At 39.7% G+C, this 14,294-nt stretch overlaps 1 protein-coding gene across 3 annotated transcripts in view; it reads right to left on the reverse strand.

Annotated features, from left to right (window-relative positions):
* Positions 1-14,294, reverse strand: part of CAMKMT (calmodulin-lysine N-methyltransferase) — a 529,198-nt gene that overhangs the window by 11,060 nt on the left and 503,844 nt on the right. For 2 of the 3 annotated variants that reach the window (XM_056822285.1, XM_007476878.3), the window contains exon 9: positions 11,712-11,775. The exons of the other annotated variant lie outside the window; for it this stretch is intronic. In XM_056822285.1, coding sequence (XP_056678263.1) covers positions 11,712-11,775 — 64 coding nt within the window. The remainder of the gene's footprint in view (positions 1-11,711; positions 11,776-14,294) is intronic. 3 annotated transcript variants of the gene reach the window in all.

Here is a 14,294-nt window from a genome sequence, read left to right on the forward strand (position 1 = left end):
TCCTTCCTTCCTTCCTTCCTTCCTTCCTTCCTTCCTTCCTTCCTTCCTTCCTTCCTTCCTTCCTTCCTACCTTCCTTCCTTCCTTCCTTCCTTCCTTCCTTCCTTCCTTCCTTCCTTCCTTCCTTCTTTCCTTCCTTCCTATTTAAGGCTGGAGACTTCTTTCTTCACCTCAATTAATTAAAGGCATTTTTTTTAAAGAATTAAAGAAGATTTTAAAGATTAAAGAAGGCAGCTCATTTGAATGAATCAGTGTATAAACTGGATGGAGGTATGTGTCATTAATCAATTTGAGAGAAATATAGTGTTTTAACCACTGGATAGACAGCTGCTACCATCCAGGAATAGTCTGTGATTGGCTCAAAGAATAGGACACACTGGTCTATGTATAAAACCAAGCAAACCAGGTCAGAATAGTAATATTCATTGTCAAACAAATATCCTGGTGGAAGATGGCAGGTCAAGGCTACAAGGGAGTCACTGGATGGTGAGGAGGAGTCTGTCCTTGACTTTCTCTGTCTTGGTGTCTCTCCCCATCCAGTTTAGGAGATTCTGATAATATAACAGAGGGGACTCTGGTGACCAGGATTGGTCTTAGAGTCTATCTTGCCACTATTAATGAACAGTACAAAGCTTTCATCCTGGGAAGCAACTCCTATGGAAATGCAGCCCAGTTTCTGCAAGTACTACAGGCATATTTATTGAAGACCCAGGGGTAAATTTTTTTTTCACCAGGGTCCCCGAACCTGGTTCAGTAAATGGTTCGGTGTGAGAAACTTATAAAATATTATGATATGACATTAAGGAAGAGGTTATTATCTACTTTGTCTTTGAGTCCTAAGGACCATAAGACCTTTCCATCTAGCTTACAGTAGAAACTTTCTATATGTGTTTCTCCCCAATTAGAATGTAAGCTCCTTGAAAGCAGGGACTGCCTTACTCTTCTGTTTGTATCTCCAGTGCTTACGTACTGTAATTTGCACATTGTAAATACTTTAAGATGCTTTATTCATTCATTTCATGATGAATTAAACACCTGGAAATGGTTGCAAAAAAATTCCCCTATGAATGGTGGCAGCTTCTGGAACTGTGACTTCTTGTGACAGTGAAATGCATCATCTAAGGGACTCTTCAAAGGCACCAACACTCAGAATCAGACAACTGGATTTAAGAGGAACCTCCTGAAGGCTCTACAAAGGAAGAAAAGGACTTCCAATAACCACAAGCTGTGAGATACTCTTGTCCCTTGTGTTACCCTAGAATTTATACTTGAAGTTTGAGCCCACTTTCCACAGGAAGTGTAGAGAGGAAGAATATGACTTCAGTTGAGGGATAGAGGGAATGTTTTGTCCTAACTATTCTCATTGTATCACCTTTGTAAATGACCTTTTCTAACAGTTAATTGAGGCTACTGTCTGATAATTAATAGGAAGCACACCAGTGTGGGCTCATAAGCAACAGCAGAAGCATATCTCTTTAGGATTATCTCTAAAACTCTGAAGGTAGTCATATGCTGCCTTGTGGGGACCTGGCCCACTGATGCTAATGGGAGTTGGGGAAGTAATCCCTGAATGGCATTATACTATGGACATTCATACCTTTGCAAGCACCAAGATAGATACTTTATAAATATAAGATAAGGAGTAACTTCTGGCAAGCTTTGTAAATTGTTTGTTGCATCTGCATAAGTATTTGTGTGGTGATTATAATTTCTGTCTATAGATTGTAACAGAATAATACATTGACTTTTCTGAAATTTTTTAGTAGAAGGCACTAGGTCAGATTTAAAAAGGACAATATTTGAACCTTCCAGGGACCCCAGAGAATTGTTCTGGTTTGAGGATATGAATAATGCACCTCAGTTGATTAGATGAGGATTGAACATTTTTAATGGGTGGAAGAATTAATAAAAGAACTGACCAGTGAGGGCCTACTTGCTGGAGTAGGTGCATAAGGTCCCTCCTGGTTTCAATCCAAGTCACCATGAGGAAACTTCAGAGCAAGTTTCTGGCCATGATGATTCAAAGACTGGTACTGTCTGTTGGACAGAAAGTCTTCCAATTGGCAACGGAGCTAAAGAACCAATGAAGCACAAAGTGCTAATATGGAACTGAGTGTATAAAAAAGGTGTGATCTGCTCAAATCTCATTCTCTTTCTTTTGATGGCTTTGAAAAATGAAGAGAGGTCACAGGTATCCATAAACACAAAGTACCTCTGATTTTTTTATCCTTTCCTAATCTTAGTTGTATGAGTACACTGAGATGGGACTGCCCAAGTAATTGCATAAGATCAGGAGATCCACAGAAGTACCATCAGAGGTCTCACCAGCAGCTGGAGTCAGTAGTAGTGGCTACCTGGGAAGTACAGGCTCATTAGCCTTTGTATAGATGACTTTATATATATATTACATATATATATATATATATATATACTTTGTCATTACAGTGGAAGCCCTTGCAGACAAATGTGAAAAGACGTAGGAATGAGGATGACTATAGTTTCAAAGAATATGGCACTTGAAAAGAGAAATGCCAGACTTCAGAAAGGCACTGACACTTGGTGCCTAGCAGAGAGACACCCAAGAATATCTAAAGAAAATTTCATGAAGATTCCACAAAGGGCAAAAAAAGGAGTTTCTGAGGCCATGAATTAGGAGACCCCCTTTGCCACATGTGTGACTCACTACCATTCTTCCAAGAGGGGGAGATGCATACCTGCTTTGGGAAGAATATTTTGTACCCACTGTTTATGCCATACCCTATTTAGTTGACTTCTTTTCTAAAAGTTAATGGGAATTTGACTGAATTTAATTATTAATCAGGAGTATATTGGTGAGGGCTCAAGAGTAATAGTGTTAGAAGTCACAATTCTCAGGGATACCACTAGAATCTAAATATTGTATTATCAGGGATATGGATAGGTAATTTGGAAAGGAGGTATGGAAAAAGCCTTAGAGCAGTGCTGGCTAACCTTTTGAGATCATGTGCCCAAATTGCAATTTCAAGCTGCCTGTGAGCCCCCCTGCATTACCCCAGATGAGTGGAAGGAGGAAGGGTTCACATTGGGCGGCTGGACAGAGGGATGGGGAATGTGAAAAATGTCCTCAGAGGAGGAATGGAGTAGCCCCCTCTGTGCTGTCAGGGCACACATGCCATGCCTTTGCCAACATAGTCCTACAGGGAATGTTACACTTTGTTATTTCATTATTTTTAAATACCTTGGAGGAAGGATGAGAATATTATAATTTTCATCATCATTTTAAAGATCTTCAATAACACCAGCAAAGTACAACTAATGATGACCTAGGAGGATCATGGCAGATAAAGTTTGCATTTAAAGAATTCTTTGGATTTCAAATTATTGTGACTTTAAACAGGTGACCCTCAATTCATCAGAGTTTAACTTCCTATACATTTATATTTGTTAAGTATATATTTTTTTAATTTAGAAAGATCTACTAGATCAAATGCAAACCTTTGGCTTACAACAAAAAATTTTGCTTTTTTTGCTCATTTATCCCTAGAGAGGGCAGATGTTCCACATTTTGGTCCTATATACATTTTGAGTGAATTTGTAAACATTTTGCTGTAGTCATATGTATTTGCTTTCTTTTTTTTGTTGTTGTTGTTGGTTTTTTTTTTTGGTCCCAACTTAGGATTTCACTGAAGTAAAGAAGTCCCTGAGAAAGAAATTCTCTTTACCAATGTATCTCAGCAACTATTCTACAACTTAAAAGTCTAAGAGTGTTTTGATCAGTATGTATCAAAGTTGAGACTTAATCATAAAATTCTAGGTTTAGAGCTAGAATGAGTCAGGAATCTAAGGCCCTGGAAAATTAAGTGACTTGCCCAATATCACACAGGCAGTGATGTCAGAGATGGGATTTGAACCAGGTCTCTCTGACTCCAAGGCCAGTGTCCTTTCCATTGTATTATACTGCCTCCAGATCCCCGGTTTTCCTGAGTCTTCAATCAGTTTTCTATCCACTATACCATGATGCTTTGTTCTATGTTTATTTAATTAGTGTAATTTAAACTTTCTTTGTTTTTTGTTTTTGATTTAGATGTTTTTAAAGGAGTATTTTAGGTTCATAAAATATTTTTCTCCCTTTTTATGACAAGTAGTTTAATAATTCCCTAAAAAAGGAGAGTTTACAATTAGCTATGAAAGGTAGGGGAGAAAGAAACAGATTTTTGGACATAGCTAATGTGAGGATTTGTTTGTCTTGGATAAGCATATTTATTATAACTTATTATATAGTCATAACAAATCATATATATTACATTATTGTTATGTTACATGTTAAATTGTTATATATTTTTAAAATATAAAAATAGCTACTCAAAAAGAAGAATAAAGGCTCAGTTCTCAAGGAATTTACTCTGTAGCTGGGAAGATAAGATTTACATGGATGAAAGCAGAGAATAATACAAAGCAATGTCTGATCAAGAGCTAAATTTCATGTTAAGTTATAAAAGAGGTAGGTCTTGAATTTTGCTTTCAAGGAAATTAGGTTTTGGACTGGGGAAGGGGAGAGGCATTCTAGGGAAGGAGAGACAGCATGAACAAAGGAATGGATGTAAAAGACACAGCAAAGGCACTAGCCTAATTGGAGTGGAGAGTCTGTGCTGGGCAGGAATCACAGCTGAGGTTGCTAAATGAGGTGAGGCAGTCTTTCGAGCCAGGGTAAAGGGTTTGGTCTTGGTCATATAGGCCAGACTCCTCATTTCACAAAGAAATAAGCACTCTTTCTCAGGTGTAAGGTCATAAAAACAACAACTAACATTTGTTTAGCAATTTTTATACTGTGCAATGTAATTCATAGAAACAATCTGTTGGGATATGGGTAATACAAGTATTATTTTCATATTTTTACAGAAGAGAGAAAGAGGATAAAGAAGTGGAACCCAGGAAGATTTGGGTTCAGGTCTTGTTTTTGACACCTACTGGCTGTGTAGCTCTGGGTAAGCCACTTAACCTGTCAAATATTCTAGGCAATTCTCTATAACTTTGAATTGCAGAGAAGGTTTGGGCCTGAATTGTTAGAGGGAGTTTCCTAACCCAGGAACTGCTTAGATTAAAGAATTTATAGATCCAATTCCTGAGCCTATTTTGCAGATGAAGAAATGGAAGCAAAGAGAAGTTGAAGGAGGGACAGCTAGGTGGCCTGGCAGACCTGGAGAAGGGAGATCCTGGGTTCAAATGTGGCATCATACTCTTTTTACTCGTGTGACCCTTGGGCAAGTCACTTAGCCCCCATTGCCTAGCCCTCATTGCTCTTCTTCCTTGGAACCAATACAGAGAAGATAAGGGTTAAAAAATTTTTTTTAAGTTAAGGGACTTGCTTGTAGTCATACAGCTAGAAGTGTTGGAGGTGGACTTTAACTCAGGCCTCCTGCCTCCACTTGGCCTAGTAAGTAGTAATAGGAATGGAGGAGAATGGAAGGCGAAAGCTGCATCAATTCAATTATTCTAAGATCTTTGCCTACCGTGTCTCCTGCTTGTTATCACTGTTACCAACAAACCTGTGCTATAGCCCATGAAGATTAATTCATCAGTTCATCAACTTTGGAAAGATTTTCCTCCTTCTACCTTCTCTTTGTAGCCTTTCCTGGTTTTCCTGGAACTCATTAATCAGTTTTGTCATTTGTAAAATGAGTAGCATGAAGATCCACCAACTCTTCCTTCTCCTCCGACTGCACAGCCTCCACCACCCAGTGAAGCACCCATTTATATGCTGTTTTGATTCCCCCACTGTTCCTTCATGTTTCTGTGTCTCAGCTCCCTGACTAAAGGGGAAGCCCCTTATGGGGAGGGCTTACAGCTTAGCTTTTTGTGTCTCTCAGGACTTTTCAGAGTGCTGAGTGCAGGTCCTGAAAAAAGGCCTAGACCGCAGTGACTAGCTCTGTAACAGAAAACATAATCAGGGAAACACATTGTAGCCCAGGGCACAATAATGGATTTGTAGAATTCCCCTTCCATCTTCACAACTATGGAATAGAAAGGCGCTAAGTGCACCACAAATGAAAACCATTTTAGAGCAACTTCTCCATTACTGAGGGGTTTGTGGGGGAGCCTAGGAGACAACTTGGGTATACAAGAGGAAGCCAAATCCAAAGGGTGTCTCCATCAGTAAAAGCAAATGGGATAATGTATATAAGGCATTCTGCTAGATAAATGTGATCTATTATTACCACTTGCAAAATCCACCAAGATAAGGGTAAATGTTGACCCTCAAGTGTGTGCCCAGCCCTGGAGAAAGACCTAAGCCTTCTTAATCTGGGATCCATGAACTTATTTTAAAAATATTTTTAATAACTACTTCGATATAACTAGTTTCTGATGTAATCAGGTTTTATATATTATATAACCTTTATGTAATTCTGAGAAGGGGATGTGGAGATGGGCATTGCCAAAGGATTCCATGACACACCTCTATTTTACAGATCACTGATGGTCTTTAATTTATAGCATTACTTAAAAAAGCCTCTTACTTTTCATCTTAGAATCAATTCTGTGTAGTGGTGCCAGAGCAGAAGAGTGGTAAGAGCTAGGCAATGGAAGTTAAGTGATTTACCCAGGGTCACATAGCTAAGAAGTGTCTGAGGCCACATTTGAACCCAGTATCTCCCATCTCTAAGCCTAACTGTCCAATGTGCCACCTAGCTGCCCCCAAATCTCTAGCATTATTATAGTATTTATAGTTCTTAATAAAGAAAGAATTTATACATATTGTTACTTTTTTTTTTACCTCTATAGCTCCTATTTCTAAGAGTGAGGCTTGATATTTTCTCTTGGACTCTTCGGATTATAAGAGAAACAATTTTTTTTTCTCAAAACAACCTTTTGCAGGTCCTCACCACTTCCTGGTAAGTTATCATTTTTGCCCAGGAAACAACAAAAAAAATTTGATACCGGACAAAGAAAAGTTGACAAGAACCTGGATTTCTTGGAGCTCCATCTTCTCACAGTACTCTACCCATACTCACAAACCAATTTCCATGAGACAAGCAAAAACAGTTTGTACTAAGTGTCAGTTAAATAAAGTAGATTACAGATGTTAGATTAAAAAAAAGAAGAAAAATCTGTCAGTAAAAAGAAATTGCTCTTTTAAAGAGGGAGCCCATCATTTACATTTACAGCATTTCTTAGATACAGTCAGGGCTCTTGGAATTTGGCAGTTAGGCTAAAACTAGTTTCTAGAGAAGGTTAAATGAATTCCACAGTGATATTTTTGAATTCTTGACAATTTAGTAACAGTGATAACGAGCAGAAGACTTGTCAATATTGCTGTCCCCCCCAAATCTCCTCCTGGTCCTAGGTAAACTATTTCCTAGCTTCCTTGAATACCCCAAAGCCATTTCTGAGGAGAATTAGTAGATACAGTTTTGGTCCACAGTTCAACTTGCAGTATGCTGCCTTATTTTAAATTACATTTGGGGCTTCTGATCTCAGACACTGGTATTACTAGGGACTTGCAGTAACATAGACTGCAGTGCGTCTCACCCTATCAATCATCAGTGACAAGAAGCCAGTCACCAAAAAAGGGAAGTGTTGCTGCTTTGAATACAATTTGCTGATTTCAACTTTTTTTTTTACTCTATCATTCACATTACTGTCTTCTTGCAGTTTTGCTGCAGAATCTTCTCATACACAGCATTGTTGAATGCTGGCAGGAGTGACATCCATTGTCTTTGTAGTTTCCCTGAATGAGGGAATTTGGGAAAGTTTTCATTTTTTAGCAGGTGACAAACATTTCCTGCCTAAACTCAAGTCTCTGCTGGTGAATCTTACTGCTCCTTGTCGGGAGGTTGTCTGTAATTGCCCACCCAGGAACAGGTGTCAGATTCACAGCAGGGTTGGGACACAACCCTGAGATTTCTCCATTGCTCCTGGACCAAACTGGAAACCTGCCTTGCTCATTAAGCTCTCTCCAGGGACCCTTCCTCCCCTTAGTCACATCCCTATTTATAATCTTCTGAAGAGCTGAGTAGCAGCCCTCCTCCTCCTCTTTCTCCTCCTCCTCCTCCTCCTCCCAACCCCCTCCACTTGCCATTCTTTGCCTCTGGATACATTGGGAACCAGCAGCTAGTCTTGCTTTAGCTAGAAATCTAGGGGTTGAAATTTCCCTAGGAGTCAAATCATTTTTTGCAGGGAATGCCTTTCACAAGTTATCAATCTCTGAGTGGAGAAAAATTTGCCCCAACGCTCCCCAAGCACAAATTTCAAAAAAGGCCCCATAGCCTTTGTTCACTGCAAAACAAATGGATCTCCAGGCATTCCCCGGGCCAAACATGGGGGCTACTTGGGTGGTATTTGTACTTAAGGAGAGAGATAAAGGAAGACTTCTGCACTTTCACCCTGCACACTAGAGTTCCAAGAGTAATTAGCCCTCACTAAGCTGATTCACAGATCTTCAGCAAGTGGGTTCTTCCCCACAAGTGGGGAGGGTTTAGCTGACACTGGTGTTGTATATAAATAACATGGCGATGGCTCTCCAGAGAGTCCTAAGAACTCTATAAATATCGTATGGTGAATTGTCAGAACCTTGAATTATTAGTGAGGGGCTATGGATGCTTCTGTTTCCAAATGAATGCAGACAATGGGGTAGGAAGGAAAGAGCAGGACCCTGGTGGTCAGAAGCCCTGCATCAGATTAGGTCCCTGATCCTTACTGTCATTTCCCCTCTGAGGATGAGGGACCTATGATCAGAGAACTTGCCCACCCATTTCACAGGGGTGGAGTAAGGAAAGTGCTTCATAAATATTAAAATGCTACAGAACCATATTTTTCTTCCTTTCTGATCTGTTAGAGTCCCCTACAGCATGAGTGCCTTTGAATCTTGGAGGGGCTGGTTAAATTATATATAGGGGAAAGGAAGGGAATAAGCATTTAAAAAGAAAAATCCATACCTTCCATCTTAGAATCAACCCCAAGTATCAGTTCCAAGGTAGAAAAGTGGTAAGAGCAAGGCAAAGGGAGTTAAGCATTTTGCCCAGGGTCACATAGTTAGGAAGTATCTGAGTTCATATTTGAATCCAGGGCCTCCTGTCTCTAGGCCTGGCTCTGTCTTCTCAGCCACCAACCTGCCCATGGGAATAAGCATTTCTAAGGTGTCAGGGTCAGTGGTAAGTACTTTTTACAAATATTATCTCATGTGACCTCACAATAATTTTGGGAGATAGGGGAGGATAACGAGGAAAATGGAGCTTATGTGACTTGCCCAGGTTCACACAGCTAGTAAGTGACCGAGGCTATATTTGAAATCAAGTCTTTCTGATTCATGGCCCAGTGCACTATCCACTATGCCACCAGTCACATCCATTAAGTAAGGCAAGTTTCCATAATTCTGTGTAACAAAGAAAACCTTTTTTTTTTTTAAAAAAAGAAGTGTTGGATTTTATATTATTCTTGGACTAAGGCATGTTCTCTGTCTGTCTGTCTGTCTGTCTGTCTGTCTGTCTGTCTCTCTCTCTCTCTCTCTCTCTCTCTCTCTCTCTCTCTCTCTCTCCTTCAATAATGCTAGAATCTCTAGCTATCAAAAAAGATACCTGAGGCCTGAGCCTTGGTCCCAGAGAATAAGACAACAATAATATCAACAACAATGCCTGAGATTTTAGTTAGTACATGAGTATTTGTAAAGCATCCTTTACACACTGTCTCATTTATGCTTCATCACAGCCCTGGAAGGTAGGGATTCTAGGTATTAATAACTTCAATTTACTCTTATTAGGGCTCAGAGAAGCTATGATGTGCCCATGGGCACACAGCTAGAAAGTGGGACTTAAAGTTAGGCCTTCCTGGCTTGGGGTCAACACTGTCCATTGTGCCATGCACCCACTAAGAGGGGCTATCTTCTCCTATAAAGAAGTCTTAACTCTGGTGTCATTGCATTTGATTTTAGTTCCTGATTCAGAGATTCAGCTCTTTCTAATATTGTGGATAAATATGAGCTACCATCTGGCATTTGCTGCATTCTCCCCATAGCTACATTTCCTTGGTCTTTTGGCTACCTTTCTTCAGAGACAGTTTGCTATATGGCCTAATGATTGCATTTTTAATGGAAGGGGAAGGAGAATTGCTAAAGACCCCAGTCTAATCTGCACTCTGACTCATTTGTTATCCAAGTATTCTTCTACTGTGATTCCAGGTAGATCAGGCAAATCCTCTACAAAGCAGAATTAGTTGTATTTGCTACAAATCTGCTTTGAAGGAATGTTGGTGATTAGGGAAGGACTGTCTGTACCATGCAAGATCCAGGGGAAATTGAAAGCGATGCATTGATCAATGACATTTTTATACAGACCTTCCCATTTCAGAATCTAAATGCCATTCTTTTTTTAAGATTACCCCATTTTAAATGTTTACCTCTGAGCTGTGGCTCCCAGCCCCCAGGACTAGCAGGGAGGACCAGGTTGCCAGACATTCCTTCCTCCACCCCCAAGTTAGAATGGTCAGTCAACCATGGAGGCAGCCTTCAAAAGCTTGGAGTATGGCCCTGCCTTACCTCAGGAGTATTCTACCTACCTCACAGTGGGAGCTACAAAGGCCAATTTAATTTAATTGATTAACACTTGCGAAGCTTTTGGAGTTCTTCAGAGGAAGCTATTTATACATTTGGGAGCTACCCAGAGATAACAAAATTAAAAAATAAAAAACCCAACAACAGTGTAAAGCAGAGGATGGTTATCAAAATGCATTAGAAGCTTCCAGCAAAAGAAAGATATAAAAGCAAGATTAAAAGGTATTATTAGTCTGGCTGAGGTTAGAGACCAAAGTGTAAATTATTTTCTTAAAGACTTTTAAGACAAAAATTTGGAAAGTCTTTTCTTCCCAGATAGTCTATCTCATTTCCTATGGAAATGTAAGTTTCTGCCTTATAGTGAGCAGGTCAGAACTAGGTTAACATCATTAACCTATTTTAAATTCTTAGGGCACAGCAAGTGTCTCACATACTTCTATAATTTTTTTACGCTTGAGCTTTAAACGTGTTTCCCTGCTTTAAATAGACGTTCATTCACTCTCCATCTCGGTTATAGGACCTCCTAGCTTAGCATAACAGCCCGACAAAATAAGGGTAGATATAAACTATGTAATTTACTCACAGGCATAAATGGATGTATAAATGTAAAAAATGTGTACAAAGCTTGATGCCATGCCTGGCTTCATTGTGACCTAATGTCTGTAATATGTAAATATGGGGCTTACTTTGGAAAGAAAAGAAGTTTTAATATACAGATTCATCGAAAGTTCTTTCTCTTTGACATAAACAGAAATGAAGAGAGGAAAAATAATGTTCTTTCACAATAAATAAGTACACAATGACAAAGGTTGCCATTGAAGGGATTAGGCATGACAAGGAGCCAACATGAAAACTTTCAGTCTTGTACTTTTACTTTAATATGAAGACATTGTTATCAAAAGCTCCTACTCCACAAATGCTTTGATAACAAATGATCTCACCCTATCTTTGAAGCGCTTTCATTTATTTTGCTACCCACTGTGTTCCTTATCAGAAGGCCAAGTGTAAGAAGTTTCCTAGTTTATGATTAGGAAAGAATCTGATAGATTAGAAGACTCAATTGAAGTTGGACATAATAAGTATTAAAGTATTACATGACATTAATCCTGCCATTCCATTACTCTCTCAATCATTGTGCACAGACTAATTATTCTGAAGCCAGTGTTCAGGAGAAAATAGAAACATACTTACACTGGGCTGGAGTAATCTCTTTATTGCATCAACAAGGCTAGCTCTGTACTGGTCCAGAAACAGGCTGACATTGAGAAGAGAACAGAATCCAGATTAAAATGGGTTTTCAATTCTAATGATACTAATGCAGATAAGCACAAGGCTAATTACTGGTGTTGACACAATGCGGAAAAAGGAGAAATCGAGGTCTGAATTTCCTTCTATTCATATGCCTTTATAGAAAAAGGAGAGGGAAAGGATACCATAGCCAATGTTAAACTAATCAGGTCAAAACATCACAGGGCAATCAGGCTGGATCCACACCTATCAGGACATGGCTTATTCATGTAGCAGATGGAGCAGGGAAAAGGTGGGCTAGTGGGGTTCTCGATACACTATTCAAGTCATGGAGAGTTTAAGTTCATCACAGCTTAGATTCTTGCAGACTCAGGTCTTCTAACCAAATACCATATCACCCAGTGCCCTAGGTCACCCTATCCTACTCATTCCTTCCCTGGTCATTTTTTTTTTCTGAAACAAAAACCAGGAACAGATAAGAAGTCCAAGATTTGGATATAATGGACTGAAGAGAATCTGCTGTGAACAAACTTTCATCATGGTCCTCTCCAGATTGGCTCAGAGTGTGTGTGTGTGTGTGTGTGTGTGTGTGTGTGTGTGTGTGTACTCCTGCATGTGGCTATGTACCAGCATTAGGTCTCATCCCTCTACCTATATATCACCTTGTGACCATGTCTACAATAGTCCATGGCTGCTCTTGGAGCCACACTCTTTCTTGAGTCCTTTTACTGTCACGCCATGTTCTAAAAACAGTGCTCCTGACCTCTGCACACATTCTCATTCTGTCTTTCTGATTCCAAGTGCTCAACCATTGCAACCACTCTCTCCTGACTCCCCTGAGCCCACTCCAATGTACAAAATCTTGGCCCACATCTCTGTTTCTAACTGCCCTTCCTTAATACTGTGTTTGTGTCACTCTCATCCCAATCTCCTAAATGGCCACCTCGAGGCGACTTCCCACCAGTCCTAAATATTCTCCTCAGAACTGCAGATACGTTACTTCCCTTAGAAGGGTATTCCCATAGAGTAGAAGGCAGGGAGAACAATCTTCCCTTTTCAGATCCACTGTCTCCCAAGCCTTCATGTCTCAGGAGCTTTCTGAGGCTGCCCACCAAAACAATGGGATCCTCCAGCAACCTATCTTATACAAATCAATGAATAGCACTGAAATGGTAATGAATTTCTATGACTATAAATGCCATTGAGGTTGGACTCAAACCAGCGACCTAGAAGTAAAAGGTTCCATAACAAAGGATCCAGTCTAGTCAGGCTGTGACAGAGGTCATAGAAACGCTTGATTTTTTGCCTTGACCTCCATGTTGATATCTAGTTCAATTTGATCTTTCGTTTTTCTCTTCTGACCTCTTAATAGCATCTGTTGTTGGTCTGTCACTCTCCAAATTGCTCCTGTCTGGCCTTGTCTTCATTAGGCTTTGCCTTGGAGACCTGGAGTATAGCATCTTTATCTGGAGTTAGAAAACTCTTCATGGATCCTCAGACTTGGGCCAATTGTAAGCAGATGGGATATTTGTAAGCTTCAGCTGCGACTGGAATTTTTTATCCTAGCAGGGGAAAGGTTTCCTGGCAAAGAAGTGAGGGCTTCCAGTGCCAAAGCTGTACTGTTGTATGGATGGACTACTTGCCAAGAACAATGTCTATGAAGTATCCTGAAGAATGATTCTCCATAGACTCTTCTATAGAAGTGAGTCAGTAAAATGAAGCTGTCAAAATAGGTCAACCACATTTCAAAGAGTATCTTCTGCTCCTATTTTTACTTTTTCAATAAAAGGTACTATGAAGAGTTAAATAGAATTGATTGAATGAAACCTATATCAAGCCCTTGGATACAATTCCAAGAAGTAAGAGTAGAAGAGTAAGACCCAGCCCTGCTCTCCCGGAGCTCACATTCTAATGGGGGAGATACCATATATTGAAGGTTTCAGCAGCAAGTCTGATGGAAAAGTCCCATGTCTTTAGGGTAAAGGGGCAAAGCAGGTGTTAATGCTTCTTTAATGTTATTTCCACTGACAACATCATATCATCTCTGATATCAAACATGCTGATGTGGACATTGGCTAGGAAGGCTTTGGTGGCAAGAAGGCTTGAGCAGCTGTGAGCAATTGCCAGGAGATGCATTTACTTGGGTTTGAACCCAGGTTTCTAGGTTCTAAGTCTAGAGCTCTTTCCAGTAAGTCATGCTGACTTGATAGACATAATAGACACATAGTGTGAGAACTTTGTTGAATGTATTTAGGTGTTCTGTGCATTTGCAGGGACTCACAGGAGAGGTTCTCCATTCAGGATTCTCTTTCTTGAATGTTTTAGTGTTGCAAGTGTTCGTTGGAGAAAAATTACTTTTTTTTGTTTGTTTAGTCTGAGACTACAATTGGACAATCAGCTTTTTGGTGTGTTTCCTTTACAGATGTCAGACTAGTTTCTCTAAAGTAACTTGAAATTTTAAAAAATCATTTTGAGCCTAACAATACCAAATACAATGAGTATTTCAACATAGAGTCAGAGTAGAAG

The sequence above is a fragment of the Monodelphis domestica genome, chromosome 1, assembly GCF_027887165.1.
Source record: "Monodelphis domestica isolate mMonDom1 chromosome 1, mMonDom1.pri, whole genome shotgun sequence".
Lineage (NCBI taxonomy): Eukaryota > Metazoa > Chordata > Mammalia > Didelphimorphia > Didelphidae > Monodelphis > Monodelphis domestica.